The 26,912-nt window shown below is 38.4% G+C and overlaps 1 protein-coding gene across 6 annotated transcripts in view; it reads left to right on the forward strand.

Annotated features, from left to right (window-relative positions):
* EPB41 (erythrocyte membrane protein band 4.1) overlaps positions 1-26,912 on the forward strand; it is a 192,485-nt gene that overhangs the window by 74,533 nt on the left and 91,040 nt on the right. For 5 of the 6 annotated variants that reach the window (XM_008694499.2, XM_008694500.2, XM_008694502.2 and 2 more), the window contains 3 exons: positions 13,839-14,316; positions 19,922-20,134; positions 22,414-22,518. In XM_008694499.2, coding sequence (XP_008692721.1) covers positions 13,839-14,316; positions 19,922-20,134; positions 22,414-22,518 — 796 coding nt within the window. The remainder of the gene's footprint in view (positions 1-13,838; positions 14,317-19,921; positions 20,135-22,413; positions 22,519-26,912) is intronic. The other variant, XM_008694501.2, reaches the window with a different exon arrangement.

Raw genomic sequence — 26,912 nt, forward strand, 5'->3', positions numbered from 1 at the left:
CCCCAGGGCCTAGTAAAGAACCTGGCACTTAATATATATCTGTGAACTATAGTGAATGAACTTCACTTTCTAGAATTGCCTTGTCCTTACAAATTCTGTATTTTTGTAGAATTCTTGGCCATGTCATCATGCCTTTTCTTTCATGTGTTTTAAAATTTGCTTACAATAAGCTTACACATTTGACTGACCTACCTCTTTTCTCAGTATAAAAACTTTGTGAAGGGTGCTGGGGTGGCACAGTCAGTTAGGCATCCAGCTCTTGGTTTTGGCTCAGCTCGTGATCTCAGGGTTGTGAGATTGAGTCCCAGGACAGGCTTCATGCTCCTTGCAGTCTGCTTAAGATTCTCTCTCCCTCTGCCCCTGCCCCCCGCATTCTCTCTCTCTCAAATAAATAAATAAATCTTAAAAAAAAAAAACTTTGTGAAATTGCTGTTTTCTGCCAAGTTTCCTGATATGATCATATTACCAACAAATTATTCTTTATTGCTCAGAATTAGGTACACAATAATAGGGCCCTTCTCTTTTGAGAGAGAGAAATGTCATCAAGCTTGGTCAATGCTTTTATTGAATTCTTTTAGCAGATAGTGGGTTATTTGAAATACTCTACCATTATTAATACTTTTAAAGATGGAGGAGTTTATTGTACTTTTATTTGTTATTATGAAAACTTGTACTTCTGTATGTTGTTGTTGTTTAGAAGACATTTATTCTTCATTGGACAACAAATCATAACCTCCTCGATTTATAGCTGTAGAATATTTATTTATTTTTAATTTTTTGATTAAAAATTTTAAGTTTTTATTTAAATTCCAGTTGGTTAACCTACAGTGTAATATTAGTTTTAGGTGTACAATATAGTGATTCAAAACTTTCTTACATCATCCTCTGCTCATCACAAGGGCCCTCCTTAATCCTCACCACCTATTTCACCCATCCCTCTTCCCACCTCCCTGAAATACTCCACTGTTATTAAATCTTGTCTCTGTGCCAGTGTTAAAACTGGGTAAGGAAGCATTTTACCTTCAGGTAGTCTGTAGTATATTTTTCACATTATCAGTGGTGGGAGACAACCATAGCATCTGTTCCAATCTTAGAATGTTTGCTCAAACAAGCCATGACCCTGTGCAAGTTTCTGATTCATACTTGTGCACTATTTACTGTAGTCTTTGGGTCAGAGTGAAATTTTACCCATATAATAAATCTTAGAGGATTTCTTGAGTTTAGAAATTAATTAAGTATTGCTAGATTGAATTGGCTCTAAGATGATATAACGAAAATAAGAGTGTAAGAAAAGTTCCGTAAATCTTAGATAAAACCGCTTTGCAGCTAGAAATTTTCAGGTTTTGTTTGAATTTACCTTGAGATTTTTGAGCTTTTAAGAAATTCTTCCCTTCTGTTATACTTTCAGACTAAACTATTACTTTGTTTTTTGTTTTCCAAAAGAGTTTATATGAATATAACACCTTATATAAATAATGGCATTAAAGACTTTTGGTCTCTTCTTATAAAGAAAGGTAGTGGTCTTTATGTTGGTGTAGTTTATTCATAGCCTCTACTTACTAGTCACTATATCATGGGAACCTCATAGTAGGCTTATATGGCATTTGAAGGGCCAAAATATGTTTCATAAGATACATGTGTTGAAGTTATTCTAGTAATATGAAGCATTAGTCATATTCTTCCTTGGCACTTATTTTAGACACGATTTAATACACTTGGCTCTTTAGTTTCCTAGTCAATGGTAGATTAGCAAATAGATTAGAAGAAGAGATGTTGGAAGCTACTTGTTGGTAGGCTACCTGGACATTTGCAAGAAATCTGGGTTAATTCTGCAAACAAATGAATAGGAAAACCATTAAAGGCAGATACAAAAAATAAAAAACCACAATGCTTATGTATTCTTGTGGCGGAGCTCAACGTCCCCACAGACTTTAGTAGCCCTTAAGGACATTAGCACTGCATAGTAATTGAGGTTCATGATGATGACTAAATCAGTAAAGGTTTAATTATATTCTGTAGGTTATTTAGATGAAACAAGGAAGCACATCCACTTTATAAAGATTTCCATACAGAGGGGTGCCTGGGTAGCGCAGTCGTTAAAGCGTCTGCCTTCGGCTCAGCGCGTGATCCCGGCGTTCGGGGATCGAGTCCCACATCAGGCTCCTCCGCTGGGAGCCTGCTTCTTCCTCTCCCACTCCCCCTGCTGTGTTCCCTCTCTCGCTGGCTGTCTCTCTGTCACATAAAAAAAAAAAAAAAAAAAAAAAAAAAAAAAAAAGATTTCCATACAGAATGGCTAACCTGACACATTTTGACACCCAAAGGGAGTAAAACTCAGTTCTTTGGAAAATGAATTTTTTGGTCTCACTGGTTGCTCAGTGATGCCCAGTAATCACGGAGGTAGGGTATCCTTTTGGGAGGCCCAGGGGGTATACTTTGAGAGTATGTCTAGATATCGTCTACGTATGAGCTTGAATTCTATGGAGAAGTGAAGAGCATTTCTTTGGTCTTCATAGAAGGAGATGAGTAAATTTGTTTATTTGAAAATGTCTTTGAATGAGTTGGTTCAATGGTGTTAGTCAGCATAGAAATGTCTTAAATTAAAAATTAAGTTGTTGAAAACACCATGTTCATGCTGAGTGACATTTCTGACTCACTCATTATGGCAAGTATTCTTTAAAAGTCTACATAAGGAGTAGTTTAAGGTCAAAATAATTTCGAGAGGATGGAGAGAGAATCACAAAGAAACTTTGGTGTATTATAAGTTACCATTTTTATCTGAAAACCACATAGGTGGTTATTCCTATTTTTCTAGAAGTGCTAATTAGAATCCTTAAATGAGTTATCTAGGAAAGATACTTTCCTGTGGTTTTGAAGGGATTGATTTTTATTGGGAAACTATTTTCTGTATATTTTTTGAAACTTCAGTACTTGAACATTTTTTCTTTCAATCGACAAGAATGCCACTGGATTCCGTTGTCTTATGAGAGAAGCAAATGGGCCTTTTATCCTTTATTTTTCTCTTTTTTTCCCCTTCTAACCCCAATCATAACTCTGACTTTATAATATAGCCTTTTATTTTATTTTTTTTAAGATATTTATTTATTTATTTATTTATTTATTTATTTATTTGACAGAGATAGAGACAGCCAGCGAGAGAGGGAACACAAGCAGGGGGAGTGGGAGAGGAAGAAGCAGGCTTCCAGCGGAGGAGCCTGATGTGGGGCTCGATCCCAGAACACCGGGATCACGCCCTGAGCTGAAGACAGACACTTAATGACTGAGCCACCCAGGCGCCCCTAATACAGCCTTTTAAAAATAACCCAGTTACGTCACTATTCTAATGTCCCTTTGTTTTCTTCCTTACCTTCCTTCCTATTTATAAAATCTTAGCATTGGATGGAAACTTAGAGGTCAGTTAATGTCAGGACCTGCTTGATGGAAAAACCTTTTCTCTGGCATCCATAATAGATGGTCATTCATCTTCTCATGGAATATTTCCAATGATAATAGGCTCATGATTCCTAAGCATCTCATTTAATTATTGATATCTCTCATTATTAGGAATTTATTCCTTTTACTTTATTGAGATGAAAACTTCATAATTTCCACAGATTAATCTGAATTCTACCATTAGAAATCACATAAAATTTGGCAGCTCTGGAAATTCATGAGAGCAACAATCACTTCCCTGCTTTCTATTCTCTTTATCTAGGCTAAGCATCCCAATATATATATGTGTATTTTTAAGTAAACTGTATGCCCAGCATGGGGCTTAAACTCATGACCTCAAAGTCAAGAGTCACATGGTCTACCAGCTGAGCCAGCCAGGCTTCCCAACCATTCCAGTATCTTTCAGTTATTTACCTGATGACATGGTTTCAAATTCCGTCATCTTCTATCTCTCCTTCAGACAGATTCTGGTTTTTAAAAATAAACTGTCCAGATTTGAATGTAAGATTAAAGATGTAATATAAATAGCGATAAGTGAGGGATTGTCACTTTCCATGGTCTTCTGCATGGAGAGTGAAGCTCAGGATGTCGGCACCTATGTTCGTCTCTCTCACTGTTGTAGCCCCACAACTTACCATATTGCCCAGAACCTTGTAATGTTTTCAGAAAATGTATGTTGAGGAGTTAACTCAGTATTCTGGTCACTGTAAATCTAGAAATGCAGCTAAAGATTATTAGCTATTTTAGAACTTTATCTCTGTTGGAGCACGTTCGATCAAGACCTTAACATCCTTTCATATGAACTATTGTCAGATTGGATAACCTCCATCCTGTATATGTGTAATATATGGTTAAACCTAAGTTATTCTTCTTTCCTTATGTTTATTCATTTACTGAGCAAAAGTTGAGTGCCTACCGTGTTCTGTGCTAGGTGGCACAAATTCTGTGCTAAGTACTAAGTTCTGTGCTGGGTAGCACAAGTTCTGTGCTAGGTACTAGGTATACTGTGGAAGAGAAGACAGCCCTGTTGTCATGGGTATTAAAGCGTAGTTGTTGGTGGTGGAGTGGGGAAGACAGACATTAAACAGTAATTGTCCAGTATGTTCTTATCCTTTGAGAGAAGTACTGTGAAGGAAACAAGTAGGCTTTGGGATAGAGAACTGGAGAAGGGACTTTTGGGGAGACTTTGTAGATATTAGGGCAGTCAAGGAAGGTTGTTTTGAGGAGGAATTATTTAAGCTGAAACTCGAACTATAAGAAGACACCATACTTTTTGCAGGGGGTAGGGTGTCTTCCAGCCTAAGGAGATTGCACGCACAGATATCTTCAGTCGGGAACGCACTTGGCTAGTGTGACCAGGATATAGAGGACAGGAGAAAAGTGGAACAAAGTGAGGTGGTTGAGATCATTCAAGGGGCTGTAATTCAGGTGAGAAGTGAAGGAACCTTGCACAAACGTGGTAGCAGTGTAGAAGGAGAAAAATGGACCGAGTCTAAATACATTTTGGAGGCAGACTCCACAGAAAAACAGACGGATTGGACTGGGAAGGGCAGTGGAGGGGCTGATACAAGAGTAGAGCTTCGGTTTCTGGTTTGAGCTATTAGGTGGTAGGATTAAGCTTTTTCCAGGGATAGGAAAAAGATCAAGAGTTTAATTTTGGACCTGTTGTATTGAGATGTTCATGAGATAGTCACCTCTTTCTCTCTTCTGTTTTGGTTCTATTGCTATACCTCTTTTATTAAGCCGTTTATCAGAGTGGGTCAAGGAAGGTGTATTATTAAAATGCCTCAGACTGAGACAGGAGACTGCCTGGGTTAATGAGAAGCATGCTAATGAAACCAGCTAGAAAAACTAAGGGGGATGGTGGTTCTTAAGCTTTGGTTGCAAGGCTTTTCAAGTTTCTCTGCCCTGTGTTGGTTTCAGCTTCCCTAGGGATCCCCATTGTGAATTTTTTCCCTGATAACCTGAATTTACCCAATCATGTGTTGAGTTTCTCTCTGCTTCTAGCCTCTCCTGTCTCTACTTTGTTTACCTACTTCCCTGCTTTAAAACCTGTGGTAGTTCTCCACTGCCTTCAGGATAGAGTCTGAACTTTTTTTTTCTTTTTTAAGATTTTATTTTTTTATTTGACAGAGAGAGACAAAGTGCATGAACAGTGGGGGAAGGGCATAGGGAGAGGGAGAAGCAGATTCCCCGCTGAGCATGGAGCCCGATACAGGGACCTTTGCAGGAGCCTTTGGGGGTGGGGTTTGAGGTGGGCCCAATCCCAGGACCCTGAGATCATGATCTGAGCCGAAGGCAGACGCTTAACCAACTGAGCCACCCAGGTGCCCCTAAAGCCTGAACTATTAAACATGTTATTCACGTCTTTCATAATCTGTCTTCTTTCCTCTTCTTTCACTTTCTCCCCATTCCCTCTTCACATACACTCTGTGGAAAGAGAAATATGTACATGAGCGGGGGACTGGAAACTGGTGGGAATGGAGGTGATCTTGGCCAGATTGAGTAGCTTGTCCATAAATTAACAGATAGAGGCTTCTTTAGCAGAGAACAGTGAAGAAGAAACATCTGCAGTACCAAGTTTTAGAAAGAGAGATAGTATTCTGGGAATTTACAATAGAATCACTACCCTGTTGTGTATTAATAGTTTTATTAAAGCATGGCTTGGGTCTGTGATCTGAGGTGAATTTTTTTTTTAAAGATTTTATTTATTTATTTGACAGAGAGAGACAGCCAGAGAGAGAGGGAACACAAGCAGGGGGAGTGGGAGAGGAAGAAGCGGCTCCCAGTGGAGGAGCCTGATGTGGGACTCGATCCCAGGACTCTGGGATCACGCCCTGAGCCGAAGGCAGACACTTAATGACTGAGCCACCCAGGCGCCCCTGAGGTGAATTTTTAAACCTCCCAGAACCTGTCTATTTATCTGGGAAATGAACACCTACCTTGTAGAGTAGTTGTAAACATGATAACGTATGTAGGGTAGTGGGTGGTATTTACTAGCTACTCAGTAAACGTTATCTACTATTATTTCTGTTAGAATTAATTTTCAATGGTAACTCTATTCTAACCTTACTTCCTTCTACTTCCCGTTTGTAGCCTTATTCCAACCAGTAGTGACTACTCACTAGTTCCTGAATAGTTACAGTATTCTTAGTCAGGCCAGTTCCCTTGTCTGCAATTCCATTGAAGAAACTTCAGGTTTCTTATACTCACCCTTCAAGGTATAACTTAAAAACCACCTTTTCTGTGGTGCCTGGGTGGCTCAGTTTGTTAAGTGTCTGAGTCTTGATCCGCTCAGGTCTTGATCTGGTAGTCATGAGTTGGAGCCCTCTGTGCTAGGCGTGGAGCCTACTTAAAACAGTCTTCTCCACATGGCCTTTTGTGATCATTCTAATTGAAAGTTCTTACTTTAGGGGCGCCTGGGCGGCTCAGTTGGTTAAGTATCTGTCTTTGCCTCAGGTCATGATCCCGGGGACCTGGAATAGAGCCCTGCGTTGGGCTCTCTGCTAAGCAGGGAGCCTGCTTCCCTCTCCCTCTGCCCCTCCCCCTGCTTGTGCACTCTCTCTTTCTCGTTCTCTTGAATATATAAAATTAAAAAAAAAAAAGAAAGTTCTTACTTTATACTTTTCTAAAGCTTAATTGGTTCCACTCATGAGGCCTCGTCTGATTAAGCACCAGGTACTGCCGGTGTTTTAGTTGTTTATATATACAGGTTGCCCCTACTATCTGAAAGTAGAATATTCCTAGGAAGCCTTTTTGTAAGCCGAAATGGTGAAAAGCAAAGAAGCAATTACCATTCATTTATATGGAAAAATTTTTGAGTGTTCCCAGACCCCAAAAATAACCACTTTTCTGATATCTTAGGACACATCTTGCTAATAGGTGCACAAAATAAGTTGAGACAAAGCACAGATAGATGCTCATAGACACAGTTCAAAACTGTGGTGACTTGATGCTGAGATGCCGAGCGTAGTTCCCGGGAAGGAGCTTGGTGGTTCACCCTGTCGCTGCTCAGGGTGTGTGCTGCCTCTGTAATGGCTTGCTGCAAAACAGATGCTGGGGGCACCTGGGTGGCTCAGTTGGTTAAGTGTCTGACTCTTGATCTCAGCTCAGGGCTTGATCTCAGGGTCGTGAGTTCAAGCCCCCCATTGGGCTCCACGCTAGGCTACTAAAAAATTAATTAATTAATTAATGGCCTACCTTCTCCAAAAAAAAAAGAGAAAGAAACACAAATGATGAATGCCATTTTTGCTTTTTTTCGTAAAAGTGCAAATCCTCTTTAGACTTCTTTCAGTTAGTGAAAACAGGCGTAGATGGTCCCCAGTTTATGATGGTTTGAGTTACAGTTGTTCTGACTTTACAATAGTGCATTCAGTGGAAACTACACTTTGAATTTTGAATTTTGGTTTTTTCCTGGGCTAGCGGTATGTAATACCATACTCCTGTGATGCTGAGAAGCAGTGGCAGTGAGCCACAGTTCACAGCCACACAAACATGAGGGTAAACAGCCAATACACTTAACACCATTCTGCAGCCAGTTTTTCACTTTCAGTACAGCATTCAATAAATTACATGAGATATTCAACACTTTATAATGCGGTAGGCTTTGTGTTAGATGATGTTGCCTAACTGTAGGCTAATGTCAGTGTTCTGAGCACGTGTAAGGTAGGCCAAACTATGACGTTCTGGGGGTTAAGTGCACTCTCAACTTAGAATATTTCAGTTCACTGTGGGCTTATCAGGACATAACTGCATCATAAGTGGAGGAAGAGCTGTACTAACGGGGGTCTTTTTTAAATAAGCAAAGTGGCATAACTCAAACTTTTGAAAAGCGGGGGAATCCCTGTATGTCTTGTTTCCCTAAGAATTGTATATTATTATTCTTGGGTCCCTTTCAGTTGCTAAACCCAAACCTTATACGTGATTCGCACTCGGTAAACCTTGATAGATGTTTACTAATTTGAAGAGTATTACTAATACCTAAATCATTACACTTCATCCATAAATGGTGATTGTAAGGAATTTTCTTAGTGGTGCCAAACTGTAGTGTTTTTTCAAAGTTTTCCACCCAAGAAGCATTAATGGAGCACTGACTGTACTAATGTCAGAGAGAGGCACAAAAAAGATGAAAGATATTGTCTGGCCCTTGCAAATCTGCTCAGTATCAGACTTTTAAAGATCTGATTTGCCTGAAGTCAGCAGATGCACACTATTAAAACAAGTGTATCTTGTTTTATACCAGATGGGGTGTAATTCCAAGGGTTTGGAAGGTTAGGATTGAGATGGAATGGAAACTCATTGCTTTGTCTAAAGTGCTTTTTTTTTTTTTTTTTAATCAAAGACCTCTTTCTGACATTAAGTAAATAGATACCTCCTTTTGGATTTTGTATCCAAAATGAAAGGAATATCATTTACTGCAAACAGGAAGGGCCTGTTTGTAGAGCATTAATCCTGTCTTTGCTGCTTGGTTTCTTTATATCTTTTCCTCTGGTTACCCATCTTATCATTTGTAACAGGAAGAACTTGGCTGCAGGTGTAACATATTTGTCAGGGTGAGTTTATTTGAGCTTTTAGTAAATGGTCCATAGGATATTTTCTTTCTGCCGTTTAGTTTTTGTTTAATTCTAATCAGCCTCAGAGCTAACTGGAGATACTTGCCTGGTTTATTGTTTGCATTTAATATTCTCTCTACTCTCATCCTCCCCTTTTGTGGTGCTTACTAATAGTGTTGCTACCCATGTGTGTGTGGCTGGTAAGAACATGCATGAAAACATTCCTTGATAATTTATTTTTATTTTTCCTTGCATACTCTGAATTGTAGTATCCCTCCTGAATACTAACTACATTGTCTGATTGCCTGATTGTTTTCCTGCATTTAATATATGATATTACCTAAATATATGGTAATATATGATATTACCATTCAGTATGTTCCTTGCAATAGAATTCTTTTGCCCTTCTGCTTGTATGCCTGTTCCTTATATTGTGCTCTAAGCCGTTCTTTACTTATGTTCGGTTTTTTACATGTCCAGTTATATGGCAAAATGTGTCAGTTTTGCACTGATAGATGTTACTCTCTAATTCTTTATTCATGTCTTTTTTTATTTAAAAATATTTATTGAGCACTTAATATTTATCAGACACTTCTATGTATTTGTGAGTTTCTGCTAGATAAGACAGAGACACTGCCCTCTTGTGTTGTACATGCTATTTTGGAGGGCAGACAATTCAGAAAAAAGGAAAAAAGAAAAGTAAATAAGCAAGATAATTTTAGACAATAAGTGCTTTGCAGAGAGTTAAAATACGGTGATTTGATAGTGTTTTGGTGGCTAATTCTTAAAAGTTTGAGTATAGTTGACATACAATGTTATATAATAATTCCACTATTGAGTGCTTACCCAAAGGAAATGAAAATACTAATTTGAAAAGATATATGCACCCCTATGTTTATTGCACCATTATTTACAATAACCAAGATATGGATGCAACCTAAATGTCCATCAGTAGAGAAATGGATAAGGAAGATATAAATATATATAATGGAATATTACGCAGCCATAAAAAGATGAGCTTGTGTCATTAAACATGACATGGACTTAGAGGGTATTATGCTAAGTGAAATAAGTCAGACTGAGAAAGACAAATACCATACAATTTCACTCATAAGTGGAATCTAAAACAATAACAAAACAACAATGAATGAATAAACAAATAGCAAGCAGAATCAGACCTACAAATACAGAGAACAAACTGATGGTTGCCAGAGGGGAGGAGGTTAGAGGGTTGGGCAAAATGGGTGAAAGGGAGGGAGATACAGGCTTCCTGTTCTGGAATAAGTAAGTCACGGGCTTAAAAGACACAGTAAAAGGGATACAATCAGTGATATTGTAACGGCGATGTATTGAGACAGACGACAGCTACACTTGTGGTGAACATAACATAAGGTATAAACTTGTTGAATCACTTTGTTCATATACCTTGATCATTCATTCCTAAATGCGTCAAAGAGATCATACCGGTGGAGATACCAAGATCACTGACTCTGGGCAAGTGTCATGACTTCTTGGACAATTTGGAATTGCCTTAGCTCTACAGTTAAAATTTTCAATTAACTTTTGATGAAGCAACACAAAGAATTCTGGAAGATGTTAATGGTTCAGCTTCCACGTTTAACAGTATGTTGCATTCTGTGCTTCATTCATTAATTCAGCAGGTGTTTGTTGAACATTTCTTCTGTCAAGTATTTTTCACTGTTCATATTCTGCTTTCTAAAAGTAGCTTTTTACCATCTTTATTTCTTAGGCATTGGAACATGAGTATGTTCCAAAAGTAATAGTGTTTTTTTTATGCCTTGCTACTCAAAGAGTGGCCATTGGGCCAGCAGCGTTGGCAACATCTGGGAGCTTGTTAGAAATGCAGAATCTCAGGCTCCATTCCAGACTTGCTGAATCAGAATCAAGATTGCTAGGTGATTCGATGCACATTAAAATTTAACAAGTACATATATAGCATATGGATTGTTACCATCTGTGTGTGTGTTTTTTTAAACAATTGAGTACTTTTACTCATTCAGCTACTTTCTTAGAGACTCCCTTTCATGTGAAAGCAATGATAGGAATATCCTTAGACGATCTTTTCTATTTTTAAAACTCTATGAAAAAAATTGTAAAACACAGGAGTAAGTAAATACTCTTCATTTACAAAAAGAGGCAAGTAAAAGACCGTTAGAAGTGGGGCTTAGGGGCGCCTGGGTGGCGCTGTCGTTAAGCGTCTGCCTTCAGCTCAGGGCGTGATCCCAGCGTTGGGGGATCGAGCCCCACATCGGGCTCCACCACTGGGAGTCTGCTTCTTTCTCTCCCACCCCCCCTGCTTGTGTTCCCTCTATAGCTGGCTGTCTCTCTGTCAAATAAATAAATAAAATCTTAAAAAAAAAAAGTGGGGCTTAAGTGGTTTTCATATCTGCTAAAACTTTCACAAAAGATTTGTATTTTTAAAAGTTGGTCTTTATGAGAGACCTTGTTGCAAAATCTGTTGTATGGGAAGGTTTTAATGGGAAGTGGTCTCGGTACCTTTTCCATAGAGTGCATTAGATAAAGTCATATCTGAAACCTGTGGAAAATAATGCTAAGTTCTCATCCTGTCCTCTCTTTATTTTTGCAAAGGTAGCATGAGGTAAACTGATGCCCTCAAATCAAATCATTACTCTTCTAGACTATATAGAAGTTTGATATCCAGGGGGCGCCTGGGTGGCACAGCGGTTAAGCGTCTGCCTTCGGCTCAGGGCGTGATCCCGGTGTTATGGGATCGAGCCCCACATCAGGCTCCTCTGGTAGGAGCCTGCTTCTTCCTCTCCCACTCCCCCTACTTGTGTTCCCTCTCTCGCTGGCTGTCTCTATCTCTGTCAAATAAATAAAATAAAAAAATCTTAAGAAAAAAAAGAAGTTTGATATCCAGGTTTTCTTTCTGGTTGTTTGATTACTTAGAGATCAAAGAAAAAGACTTTTGGAAAAGTCAGTTGTCTACTCCTAATATGAGGAGGAACTGATGACAATTTTATGTTTTTATTTAAGTACAAGTGTACCTCACTCAAGGGTAACAAATTAAGGATGTAGATTGGTTGGTAAATGTTTTAAATAGTGTTTATAAAGACTGAATTGCATATTTTATGAGCACAGAGTAATTTTTATGACTTAGTAAATGAGAATAGAAAATGTACTTTGGTGAATTTTTTATTGCTTAAAATATTTTAATATTTATGTTGCTTAAAATAGTTGCCAGGAGAAATACATCATAGGTGGAGAGAACAGCAAGTGCGAAGAGCCTGAGAAGGAAATGAGCTAAATATAGTTCATTAATTTGGATTGTGAACATTCAAATAAAATTACTTCATCTAAATAGTGTGAAGCAGATGTGAAGAGAATGTAAATGCTACGTTTTGAGTGGAGTGCTTTTAAGTATAGCAGTGAATCAAAGTGTGAGATCATCAATAGTCAACTGTATGTCCTGGTGTCACAAAAGTTTCTTGTGTGTTGGTTATTCTTTTTTTTTTTTTAAAGATTTTATTTATTTATTTTAGAGAGACAAAGAGCATGAGCAGGGGGGAGTAGAGGGAGAGGGACAAGCAGACTCCATGCTGAGCACAGAGCCCAGCTCAGGGCTCGATCCCAGGACCCTAGATCATGATCTGAGCTGAAGTCAGACGCTTAACTAACTGAGCCACCCAGGCACCCCTGGTTATTCTTTAGTAAACTAGATGTGACAATGTTCTTCGGCTGTGATTGTGAGACCTGACTAATAATACTGGGATTTTGAGATCAAGAGGCTAGAAACCAACAAGTTTGAAATATGTGAGCTCTATAGCCTGCCTTCTCTCCTTTGCTTCTCTCTTCAGCATTTGCTTTCTAAATATGTGTTCTCTAAACTTTATTTTCTTTTTGAGATTTTATTCATTTATTTATTTGAGAGAGAGAGAGAGAGATAGCGAGAGACAGAACAAGCTGGGAGGAGAGGGAGAAGCAGACTCCCTGCTGAGCAGGGAGTCCGACGCGGGGCTCAGTCCCAGGATCCTGGGATCAAGACCTGAGCCGAAGGCAGATGCCTAACCCACTGAGCCACCCAGGTGCCCCTAAATCTGTCTTCTCTGTTTTGTTTCTTTATTTTTCTTTTATTTTTCTCTATTGTAATAACTTCACTGTCTACTCTTAAAAATGCTGAGCATTGAAAATCATATTTTTCCGAAGGAAAAAAGTCTTAAAGGACTTGAAGTAGGATACTTCTGCAAGAGGCTAATTTAGTATTGTAACATGAAAATTTAAGGATTTTTTGGTAATCATATACTTGTCATTACTATCTGATAAATGATCAGAATTCTGCATTTGCTGTTCTTAATAGAGAAGTCTATGTGTTCTAAGAAATATAAAGAAAAAGAACAATAAAGAGTTGGAGACCTTTTAATCTCATCATTTCTTGGGGTGTGGAGACGTTTGCAAAGGATAATTCCTGCAAACTTTGCACCTTTATTAGATTGATACCTTCAATACGTAGCATACAAATAAGATCTTTTTTAGGAAGGATAAAATGGTATCTGCTATATACAGTTCAGAGCCTTGGATTTGAAATATGCATTTCACTAAGTTGGCCTCAAGGGTAAGGTAATTTCTCCATGTGCATATATTTAGCAAGTCAAAGCATTAATAATTTATTCAGAATGTATAGGTGAGATATTTTGTACTGTAATGGAAAGTCTCATGCTTAATGGACTGAAGTACTGTCCATTGGTGATTAAATACCTAAATATATTAATTTTGGCACACTTGACATGATTTAGGGTTTTGCCTGCGGCAATCGGTTTTGATTATAAGAGCTCCCCTTTTCTGTCTTTTTAATAGCAACATCATGACAACAGAGAAGAGTTTAGTGGCCGAAGCTGAAAATTCACAGCACCAACAACAGAAGGAAGAAGGTGAGGGAGCCACAAATTCAGGCCAGCAAGAAACTCAGCTGGAAGAGGCTTCCCAAGAGGCAGCTGAGGGAGATAATCAGTGTGAGCAGAAGCTGAAAACATCTAATGGAGATACTCCGACACATGAAGACTTAACCAAGAACAAGGAGCGGACATCAGAAAATAGGGGCCTGTCACGGCTGTTCTCCTCATTTCTCAAAAGGCCTAAGTCTCAGGTTTCTGAGGAAGAAGGTAAAGACGTAGAGTCAGCGAAGGAGAAATGTGAAGGAGGTCAGAAAGAGATAGAATTTGGAACCAGTCTTGATGAAGAGATCATCTTAAAAGCCCCAATTGCAGCTCCTGAACCTGAACTCAAAACAGACCCATCCTTGGATCTTCATTCATTAAGCAGTGCGGAAACACAGGTAAGGGTGTGCAGATGTGTGGGAGGTGTGGAATGAAGACACGTTATACACTTTATTTTCCATTTAGTAACATTTGGTGTTATTTCCTGCTAACCAGTTGACTTAGGCATTGATAGGAATAAGTCCCATGAAGCTTTGGAATTTCTGTTGTAAAGAAATTAATGTCGTCAATGGAAACTTGACTTTTTAAAAGAACACTCTATACTTTTATATTTGCATGTTATAAATCAAAGAAAACAAAATGAAAGAAAAGTATTTATCAAATGAGTTTATTCAGCCTATGTATCAGTTAGCTGTGATAATAGAGCAAGTCCAAGATTTTTAATGAGGGCAGGGAAAGTGAGGTGGTTTAAAGTTCTTTTTGTTGGAATTATTAGGAATGGGACAGTTTATCTGCAAACGTGGTCCTTTTATGAAAATCCTCAAAGAAGCCATGTAATAGATTCATGCCATCCGGAGGTATATGCTAGGTTTGAGCCATGCCTGCCTAATTTTTATTGTTTTCTCCAACCAGATCATATTATTAGAGTGTAAGTTATAGATAAGGAAGGCCAGCTCTTTTATCACCTTTGTAATATACAGTAGTTTGGGGCCTTAATTGTGTCTCAGTGATGTCTTGCTATTCAGAGTGGTCATTGGGTCAGCAGCATTGGCAGCCTCTGGGAGATTGTTGGAAATGCAGAATCTCAGGCTCTGCCCCAGACTTGCTGAATCAGAATCTGTATTTGAACAAAGATTGCAGGGTAATTTGATGCACATTAAAATTTAACAAGCACATATATAGCATGTACTAAACATGAGTTGTGAATTTATTTATCTGTCCAAAAAAACATTTGCAAGTATTAGTACTGTAACTCAAACTATTTTCTAGGCATCCTGTTTGCTTTTAGACTTAATACCTACAAATTGAAAGCTATTTTAAAGGTGTTTTTATTTCTGAAGCATGTGAGCATTATTTGCATTGTTGAAAGTATAAATCCTGTATGTTTTTGTTATAGGTCTTTTATTAGATCTTTCTAAAAATATTACATGTATTTCTAGAAATATTACTTGGATATTAAAAGTGCTAACAGTAAAATTTAGGATAAAGTTGTAATTACATACTTGCTGTTTGTGAAACAAAGTTGAAAAAATTTACTATATAGTGTAATAGTAAATGTGCAGGCTATATGGGGCACCTGAGTGGCTCAGTCAGTTAAGCGTCTGCCTTTGGCTCAGGTCGTGATCCCAGAGTCCTGGGATCGAGCCCTCCATTGGGTTCTCTGCTTAGCGGGGAGCCTGCTTCTCCCTCTCTCCCTCCCTCTGCCTGCCACTCTGCCTACTTGTGTTCTCCTCCTCTTTCTCTGTCAAATGAATAAATAAAATCTCTAAAAACAAATAAACATACATACAGGCTGTGAAATCAGTCTAGAAATCATAGCCGAGTGACACTTTTGTTTTATTAGTTTCCTTCTCTATGCAATGAGGATAAAATTCACTTCCTTTGGCTATTAGAGGATTAAACAAGATAAAAATGGAAGGCCCTTAAGACATTGCCTGCCACTCATTAAATGTTAGTTATGATTACTCAGTTAATCAGCATGAACAGTAAAGCAAAGAAACCCTATGTATCTTAATATCATTAATTGAATTTTATTTTAGAAATACCAAAAGAGTTAAATTACAGTATCTTTCAGGAAGCCTTGTACTTTGAGGAGGTTTTTAACTGCCTTTTTTCTCCTCTGCTTTATGNNTAGGGAAAAATCCGTATTTTGGTTTAGTTAGCGTTTGAATCAGGGTTAGTCTGTTTTATCTAAACATCATAGCATTTGTACTGAAGTTGAAACGGATGATGGACAAAGTTAATTTTAGATTTAACTAAAGTCTCATTCATTGAAACTTTATTAAATCATATTCGTGATAAATTGTATGCAGGTGTTTATATATAAAGAAAAAGAAAATAAATTAGTACTGTTAATAAATTTCAAGGAGATAGTGTTTATTTTATTTATTTATTTTTTTAAAGATTTTATTTATTTATTTGACAGAGAGAGAGAGACAGTCAGCAAGAGAGGGAACACAAGCAGGGGGAGTAGGAGAGGAAGAAGCAGGCTCCCAGTGCAGGAGCCTGAGGCAGGGCTCGATCCCACAACGCCAGGATCACGCCCTGAGCCGAAGGCAGATGCTTAACCACTGAGCCACCCAGGTGCCCCTCAAGGAGATATTGTTTAAAGGAGAAAACTATTTTGGGCTTTTTAGAAGCTAGTAATTATAATCAAAACCTTGTGGATCAGAACCTTGTAGGTAAAGGTTTATTTGTTTAACCATATTTCTATATGTGTGATAGAGTTTCACTTGAGTGGTCCTTTTCTATCCAGGTTTTTAAAAAAGCGAGTTTGCATCATAGGACTGTACCAGTCTTATGTATGGTACCTTGGATTTTTCAGAAGCCATATTTCAGTTTTTAATGTTTATTTATTCATTCAACAAATATGTATTGAAAACCTACTATGTGTGCCAGGTCCTAAGCTGGGTATCATTGGTACAGTATGACAAAGAGGTTTAAGATCATGAATTCTGGAGCCAGACTAGTATGTTATTTATTAACTGAATGATGCTGGACAAGTTACTTTAACTTCTCGGGCTTCTTTCTTTTCTTTTCCTTTTTTTTTTTTTTTTTGAATTTTAATTCCAGTATAGTTGACATACAGTGTTCTGTCAGTTTCAGATGTACAATATGGTGAATTGAGAGTCCTATACATTACTCAGTGCTCATCATGATAAGTGTTCTTGATCCCCTTCACCTATTTTTTTTTTTTTGCAATTGGGTTATTTTAATTTTTTTCATATCATAAACTTAATTTCTTTTTTTAAAGTTTTATTTTAATTCCAGTGTAGTTAACATGCACTGTTATATTAGTTTGAGGTGTATAATATAATGTTTCAGCAATTCCATGTTAGTGCTCATCACGATAAGTGTGCTCTTAATCCCCCTTCCCCTATTCCCACTATTCCCCACTCCCACCAACCATCTGTTTGTTCTCTATAGTTAAGTCTGTTTTAGTTTGTCTCTCTTTTCTTTTCTCTTTGTTTGTTTTGTTTCTTAAATTCCACATATGAGTGAAATCATATGGCATTTCTTTTTCTCTGACTGATTTACTCCACTTAGCATTGTATTCTCTAGATCCATCCATGTGGTTGCAAATGCCAGGGTTTCGTTCTTTTTTATGGCTGAATAATATTCCACGGTAGATATATACCACATCTTCTTTATCCAGTCATCTGTCGATGGACACTTGGGCTGCTTCCATAATTTGGCTATTGTAGATAATGCTGCAGTAAACATAGGGGTGCATATTCTTTGGGTAAATACCCAGTAGCGCAATTACTGGATCGTAGTGTAGTTCTATTTTTAACTTTTTGAGGAACCTCCCTCCTGTTTTCCACAGTGGCTGTACCAGTTTGCATTCCCACCATCACTGCACGAGGGTTCCTTTTTCTCCACATCCTCGTCAACACTTGTTGTTTCTTGTGCTTTTTATTTTAAAGATTTTATTTGTAAGCAGTCTCTATACCCAACGTGGGGCTTGAACTCACGACCCCAAGATGAAGAGTCGAGTGCTCCACTGACTGAGACAGCCAGACACCCCGTGTTTTTGATTTTAGCCATTCTGATAGGTGCAAGGTGATAAGCTCATTGTGGTTTTGATTGACATTTCCCTGATGAGTGATATTGAGCATCTTTTCATGTGTCTATTGGCCATCTGGACATCTTCTTTGGCGAAATTTCTTTTCATGTCTTCTGCCCCTTTTTAAATTGGATTATTTGTGGGTTTTAGTGTTAAGTTATATAAATTTTTAAACCTTTTTTTTTTTTTAAGATTTTATTTATTTATTTGACAGAGAGAGAGACAGCCAGCAAGAGAGGGAGCACAAGCAGGGGGAGTGGGAGAGGAAGAAGCAGGCTCCCACAGAAGAGCCTGACGTGGGGCTCGATCCCAGAATGCCGGGATCACGCTCTGAGCTGAAGGCAGACGCTTAACGACTGAGCCACCCAGACGCCCCTAAGTTATATAAATTTTTAAATATATTTTTGATGCTAACCTTTTATCAGATACATCATTTGCAAATATCTTCTCCCATTCAGTAGTTTATCTTTTAGTTTTGTTGATTGTTTCCTTTGCTGTGCGGAAGGTTTTTATTTTGATGTAGTCCCAATAGTTTATTTTTGCTTTTGTTTCCTTTGCCTCAGGAGACATATCTAGAAAAATGTTGCTACAGCTGTGGCCTCTGTTTTTATCTGTCAGGTGGGGATAATAATAGTCCCCTCCCCACAGGTTTATTATGAGGATAAAATGAGTTCATGTAAGTAATGCTTTTAGAATAGTAACTGTTGTTGTTATTATTACTGTAAAACAAATATAATCCCTACTCTTGATGACTTTATAGTCTAATGGAAGAGACAAACAAGTAGTAAATACAAAATAATTATTTATTGTGACAAATGTTGTGAAGGCAATAAATGGGGTACTGACATGAATAGCAGAGTGGAGATAGGATACATAGGATAGCCGATTGAAGGCCTCTCTGAAGAGGTCGCATTTAAAAGGGTCATGAAGGATGGGAAGGAGCCTTTTCGACCACCTCTGATATCTAATTTAGGAGCTAAATAATTAAGTCCTTTTTCCTTTAGGTCTACCATGTATTACGAAAGAAGAGAATTAGTGAGGTTTAGTTAAGAATCTTTCAGTAGTTTTATTATGTTGGAAGTAAGAAAGTATGTGCCAAAATGTTGTTTCAGTTACCTGTATAACTTTGGGATGACTTCATGATAACCCCAGGAAACCCAGATTTCAAGGTCTCTTGCTTCTTTGAATCTTCTTTGCATTGAGCGTGATTGATAAATGGTAGAAAGGAGTTAACTGGCAGTTACAGTTGTTAGCCTAGTTTATATGTTGCTTTATGCTCTTAAATTGGTCCCAAGACTTCCTCTTAGCCATTCATAAGATTTAGAATATGTGATAAATCATATCTCATTTTGCAATTCATAAAGCTACCTTGTTAAAATTGAGGAGCAAGGGGCAGAGATGGTAAGGTTTTCATAAACTTTAATCATATATATAATGGCGGGATGCCTGGGTAGCTTAGTTGGTTATGTGTCTGCCTTCAGCTCAGGTCCTGATCCCAGGGTCCTGGGATCGAGTCCCACATTGGGTATCCTGCTTCTCCCTCTGCCTGCCGCTCCCCCTGCTTGTGCTCTCTCTCTCTCTCTGACAGATAAATAAAATCTTTAAAAAAGTAATATATAATGGCATAGTCAGGAAGAATATATAATGCTGAGAGCAATAAATTGGTGTCCTGGAGTTTACCTGAAATCTTCATTTATTGATTTGAAAGATAGGATTCTACCCGAGAAGTTCTGAGGATAGCACAGTGTATATAGATCTTTTAGGAGATCATAATATCTTTTATAGATAAATAATTTATTTAATCTTAATATCACTTACATTTGTTTTAACAGTTTTTCTTCACTGCATTTATTGGTAGCATTATTATAATTATTAAAATGTATACAGCATATTTTGTGAAATGTCTTTATTACTGACTTGATGTCATGGATATGCAGCCTGCTCAGGAAGAACACAGAGAAGACCCAGACTTTGAAACTAAGGAAGGAGGAGGCCTTGAAGAGTGCTCTAAAATAGAAGTAAAAGAAGAAAGTCCTGAGTCAAAAGCAGAAAGAGAATTAAAAGCTTCCCAGAAATCAATCAGAAGACACAGAAACATGCATTGCAAGGTTTCTTTGTTGGATGACACAGTTTATGAATGTGTTGTGGAGGTGAGTGCATTTTAATTTCCATAGTCAGGACTCTTACAAATTGTTACTGTAGGGTCGAGTAAGTAGTGCCAGTGACTATTTCTATGGACTGAATGTTAATAGGGAGTTTCTGGAAGTGGAGGTCTGGAAGGATTATGAGTGAGTCATATTTTCTTCTCCAGTTTGTTCTGTATCTGCCAAAACTTGAGCATGTGTTACTTTTATAATCCAAAACAATTTTGTTTAAAAACAACTGGTTGTTATTTATAGAGTGACCTGCCATGACTAGATTTTCTAGATAGCCTCAATTTCTGATATTAGGTCTAGCTATCCCCATAATTATATTTATAAAAAAGTTACTGTGTGGTTATTTCTGCTGTCCCACATCTAAACCTTAATAAGCCTTGGTTTATTCAATGCATTCCTTTAGCCTTATGAAATAGGATATAAAAAATTTAAACCAAGTAATGCCATTTTTAAAAATACTCTGTTATTTTCTGAAAAAATAAGTAATCGAGTCAGGATTGAACAAAAATGTCAGTTACTTGGTTATTCTTTTGCTCAAAGATAAGTTAAAATCCTTAAAAATCTACTAACCATTTCTTTAACTAGAGCAGTAATTATCAATTATGATATGCTTGATATAAGGGAATTGTGATTATTGCCAATAATAGCCTTTATTGATAAGATGTATATAATTCACATATACTTGTATTTTAGGTATGTAATTATGAATTGATTTATTTATATGCAAATGCAAATATAGCAAAGCACTAATAGTCTAAAATATCACACTATATCTATTAATAGACAGTCCCTCTCCAAGTTTCAAAAAAGAAATGAAGAAAACTACACTATTGCACTTTGAAAATAGCTGCTATACCTGGTAACCGGAGACCTACAGTCTACTCTTTCTGCTTCTCACCACTACCTAGTTGAGAGATGAGAAAAGCTATTCCACACATTCTTTCCATTCAGACCGAGGTCCAGATCTGGGTTCTTTATACCTGAAACATTTGGGGGCAGATATGTTTCAGAATTCAGAATATTTTGGGTTTTAGAAAGGCAGTAAGTACTTATGCTGCATATTTCATAACACACCCAGCAGGGTGTGTGGCGGTACCAAGATTCATTCTAAGTTGGGTACTTAAGACTGTAAATAGCCTCGTAACAGTTCAGGTCAGGATTTGCCTTCGAATGAACTTTGGAATCCCCCCCCCCAAAAAAAGCCTAAAATTTTACTTTTTAGAGCTTCTGGATTTTGGAATTATAAATAAGGGAGTAGGGATGTGTATGTGAAGAATTCCCAAATCATTTCTGTCATTTGGAGTGAAAATAGAGAAAAAATGAAGAAAATGATTACTATAGATGGGTTAAGTCTGAAAATGAATTAACATCTGTGTGAATTATTAACAGTCATTAAAAAGAGCTGTGCTCGTTGAGAGGATGTGTGTGTATCAAAAATGAGTTCTAATTTTTTTTGAAGTATTGTAAAAAATATATTTCTCAGAGGTCATTAGCATGTTCGGTTTTTTTCAACAATTCCAGTAGGTAGGATAGGTATAAATATTCTTATCATTTTACATGTAAGAAAGCTAATGTTCAGAATTATTAATTGAATTGATCTGGGTTATTTAGCTTGTAAATGGAGGAGCCAGTACTTTTGACTATAATCTTAGCCTTTAAGTCAGGCTAAGTTGGAATATTAGTACCCAAATTTGGCAGTGATTTGATTTTCTAGGTAAAGAAACACTAAGAAAACGATTCGTAGCACAACTGAAAAAGCTGCTGCAACAGGTAATGTCTGTAGGGTATCTAGACTTTTTCCCTTTTCAGCAGGGAGCTGAGACATAGCTCATTCTCTTGGGACATTTGGTCTGAGAATGGTTGCAAGTCTAATGATTTCCATAGTCACTATTAACTGTCAATGTTGACATTAGATTCAGTGAATTTAGGTGGTCATGATGACAGCAGCCCATAGCAGGCTTCAGGAAGTACTGTACCAAAAATAAAGAATGTGATGTGTAAGATGGAGGTAAGGAATGGTCGATGAAGGGAAGGTAAAATTTTGCTTTGAATTCTAGCTCTATTTCCAAGCCACTATAAGTGTGTTGCATATTTCAGATGACAAATTAAGAAACAGGATTTTTATAACCCATATTGTTCTACTTAAACTGTATAAACCATCTGAAAGTGGTGGTAACCAAGGATAAAAGAGGAAATTGGGAAGTGACATCTTATTTTATTTGGTGATACATACAGCAATAAAAGGAAACCTCAAAATATGTATGTCTTTGCAGAAACATGCTAAGGGACAAGATTTGCTTAAACGAGTGTGTGAGCACCTCAATCTCTTGGAAGAGGACTACTTTGGTCTAGCCATTTGGGATAATGCAACCTCTAAGGTGAGGAGACTGCTTGTCAAAATATTTATTTAAATTCTTTTATTGTCACTAAGAGTGTATCTGTGCCTGCCTCTCCAAGATACAGTGTCTTTAAGAGTTATTCTTGCCTATTCTTGTTTCTCAGATTTTCCCCTCTAGAACATTTTAAAGAAAAGGCCATTGCTGATGTGTTCTTTCATCATTGAGAGAAAGTATCTACTGTACTATCTTTTTAAAGGACAGGGGAAGTACAGAGCTATGATGTCCTGATTAGCAAGTAGATACCAATAATTTCATATATTATGCAATTAGTATTGTATCTAATAGTTGCATAGTAAATATTTGTTGAGTGGAGGATCTATCAATATTATAATTATAGGATAATTACGATATATAGTTATAATTTGAGAGTAATGTTATAAAAGAGAATAAAGTCCCAATATTATTGAAACAGTCCTACAATGAAGCTGACATTTTCTTCTAGCCCAAAAGGAAATAGTTAACTTTTGAAAGAAGTAAAAGAAAGTGTGAGAACATGGAGGAGGAAGGAAAGGTTAAAAGTCAGGTATTTACTTCAGAAAACTTGAATTATTTCCTAGGCCAATTTACTGAAAATTACAAATATAGCTTAAAATCTAGTGATGAAAACTTTGGTCCAGTTTAATAAGTCTTTGCAGGTGCTATCCTAGATGATATGGATAGGGCTGTGAATAAGATAGACATGGTCCCTGCCCTCTAGATCTTAGAGTTTAGTGTGACGAGTGTTATACAAAAGGAAATACGAGATGTCATGACAGGGTAGGGCCAGGAAAGTCTTCTCTGGGGAGGTGATGCCTGAGCCGAGAACTGAAGGATTAAATGGGCAAGTGAAGTAGAGAAAGAATGGCTTGCATAAAGGCCTAGAATTGAGATAGTGGCATTGGAGGAGCTAGGAGCCTGGCTAAACTTTAATAGGAAGTGAGGAACAGAGTAAGAGATGAATCTGGAGAGCTACACAGGAGCTAGGTCATGGAGAGAGAGTTTTGTATATGACGTATTTAAAAGTCCGTTTTGTTGGTTCTTTCTCCAGGGTAATTTATATTTATTAAGAAAAGTTGAGGGGCAGCAGCCTTTAACAACGGCTGACTCTATAGATTGGATTATTTGAGTTAGATAATGGAAACTAGAAGACATGGAATTGCCCTTTGCCTAAATAAAATCTATTTGTAGAATATAGTAGTTACCTAGTAGTTTGCAACAGTTTGTCCTTCCATGTGAGTGACTGTTGGTTCAAGCAGAAGAACTATGTCTGCCAGCACTAGGTTAATATTGTTCTTGAAGGACTTAATCTTTGTCCTTAAAGGCTCAAACCAACGTGTACTGAAGCCTCAAAGTTCCATTAATAAGGGAAGATTGAAGGTAATTAAAAAATGAAACAAAACCCCCCAAACTACAGTGAAAAACATTCAGCAGCTGTGAGCCAGAAAATTCTCCAATGAATCAAGGAAAATACTCTGAAAACTATTTTATGTTGTACAAGCTCAGTGAGATAAAGTTCAATGTTTTTACACTATGGGTGCAAAGGAAAAAAAAAAAAAAGAAAAAGATCGAAGGTTGATTTGAGAATAATTGAGAATGCTTGAATTTGGCAGGTCGGTAAAATCACTGAATACTTACTTAATATAACTGGAAATAACTTCTATGAACCACGCGTAGTTAAATTTTGAGAAGCTAGCTCATCTAAAGGCATTCAGCGGAGGAGATTCTTTTCCACTTGCAGCTGAGCTTCTAGGACCCACATTGCTACCAAAACTTTGAGTCGCATTGATAACTTTTCACCCATGTTGACGCCATCCATACTTGTCCTGTCGGCAGGTTTTATTTCCTTTATAATACTTCTCAAAATCTTTACAAGCAAATATTCAGTTGCTTTATTTATAGTCATTTAAATATTTAAGTGTAGAGTGATATTAAAAGTGGCTAATATAAAAGCTGAATAGTAAAGTATAAACCCGGCTGTGTAAAAAAAAGGCATTATTACCCCTCTTAGGTAAAATATTTCTAGAAGAGAAAAGCTATTGTTTCAGATTCATCATCTAGTTTCAACTTCCCTGATAGTTTATAAGAGACCCTTTTGGGGAAGTCAGTGGGCAAGTGAATCCTGGGAAACATAGGGCTCATCATATTCAGGGCATTTGTCAGGTCTGTAGTAGGGTCCAGGTTTTTACGGGCTGTCCAACAGGAACATGGTCAGAGGTAATGGACTGTTCTCTGTTTTCTGCTTCTAAATTCAGTGAAATAGGTCAAAGCAGAGTTTTTCTTTGGGTTAAAATGAAGGTCTTTGGGCTGATCCAGGAAGTAGGGCATAGAAGGGAAAGCAGAAACTTGCCAAGCAAATCTTGTACAAAAATGAATTTGGGGAAGACCTACCTTAGCATTGGCAGGTTAAAAGGCCAATACCGTAGCAAAAGCCATCTTGGTGATGACAATTCTTCTTCAGTATTCTATCTCTTGAGTCATACTTCTTCAGTATGGATGAAGTGCTCTCTCTGCTTATGCATAACTGTCCCTGGTATTTCCTATCACCATCATCCCAGGGATTTGATTTGCCTCACTCCTGTGATGTGTCTCCTATTTCTTTTGTCCTAGTTTTTCCTTGTGTTTTGATAGAGTGCTTCTTCTGAGAAATGACACATGAGACGTAATCTTTTTGAGATGTTATAGGTCTAAAAAAATGTCTTTATTCTTCCCTCACATTTGGTTGTTAGTTTGGTTGGGTCTAGAATTTTACACTTGAAATTATTTGCCATCATAATTTTGATGGCATTGCTCCATTGTCTTCAAGCTTCCAATGTTGCTATTGAGAAGGCCAAAGCCATTCTGATTCATGATCTTTTGTGTGACCTTCCCTCTGTAGAATTAAGCTAGTAGAATCTTACTGTCTACCTTCCTTCCTGGCCAAAATGGAGGTACCAATTAACTTAAAAACAGTAAGGAGAGGCCCTGTTTCCCCACACTCCTCACCAAACCACAATGGTAGTGGACTTTTTAGTTTTGCCATGTCAATAGAAAGGGAAAACCAGAGCCAGGACTAGCTTTGGAACCACAGCTCCAAATCCATGGTTTATGGAGCCCAGTGCTAACTCTTTGTGGATGACATCTTCCCCTCCCCAAAACACGTAAGGAAAGAGTTCCTCAGCCTTGTAAGTTCTAGCCCAGCGTGGAGCCAATCACCTAGCCAGCTATCTGGAAGAGCCCAACTTAGAAATGCCACCTCTTTGTTGACCCAGGCTGGTGGCAGAGGGGACCATGAGCTAAGGGGAGGGCTCACTCCTGCTCCCCTGGCTGTCAGCCTGATGCTGGCTACATTGATGAAGGAGCAGAATGCGTCTTTGGCCAAAGGCCTAGGTGCAGCTTGGAGCAGTGATGGCCCGCTGTGGCCTGGTTGCCTGGTGCCGTAGGGGGTCGTGACACAGGCTTTGGGTAGCCAATTTGGAGGGGAATGAAAAAGCCTTGGGGCAGTGTGGGCAAGGATAGGGGTGGGCATCGGTGTGATGGTGCGTGTGGCCTTGGGCTACAAGCTTGGAGTGGTAGCAGAAGGCCTTGGGGTGATTGGGGCATGGATGGCGGGGAGGCCACCATGTGGCAGCCGGTAATGGCCAGCTTGGACCGGTAAGAGAAGGCCTTGTCACAGCGGTGGTGCGGGGCACTGGGGCCAGACTGCTGGCGGGGTCGGGAAGGTGCCCCTGCAGAAGTGGCAGGCCCTGGAACCCACTGGCTGGGCTTCTGCGGTGAGCCACGGTGGGGGGTGGGGGAGGGCGCTCCTCCCTTGGTTACTGGTTCCTTGCCAGTGGGACTAGGTTGGGTGTCCCCAGCCGCGGACTGTGCGTCTCATTCCAACATCTTGCTGGCCCAGGAGCCCAGAAGTAGGCAATGCTGGTGATTATCAGGCTGATGGGGATAGGGCTGTAGGGCCCTGGCCTTGGTTTAGTCTCAGACCACTGACGCCGCGTGAACTGCTTCCTTCTTGTTGCTAAATTTTATCCCTGGCCTGGAGGGTAGAGGGGGGACCTGTGGAAGACCCCTCCTGCAGTGGGTGCTGCAGCTGCTGAGCTGCCCTCGGACACCGTGGAGTTGCTCTGCCCGTCACGCTATTAGATTTCATTTTAGTTCCCATTACCTATATACATCTACTGACAGCAAACAGATTTCCAGATGCTCTCTTTAGAAGTATATACAGAGATTCATGAAATGATTAAATGTGTAACACCATTAATGTTTGTTAGTGATTTATCCAAATTTTCTGTCATTCTGAAAACACAAAGGCTACTAGAGTTATGAAATCTCCTGGGGCTCAGTCCCCCCATTTTAGAGATGAGAAAACTGAAACATATAAAGGCAGAGTGGCTTCCTCTCAGCTACACAGTCTGTCCCCT

This window comes from Ursus maritimus, unplaced genomic scaffold, assembly GCF_017311325.1.
Source record: "Ursus maritimus isolate PB19 unplaced genomic scaffold, ASM1731132v1 scaffold_32, whole genome shotgun sequence".
NCBI lineage: Eukaryota > Metazoa > Chordata > Mammalia > Carnivora > Ursidae > Ursus > Ursus maritimus.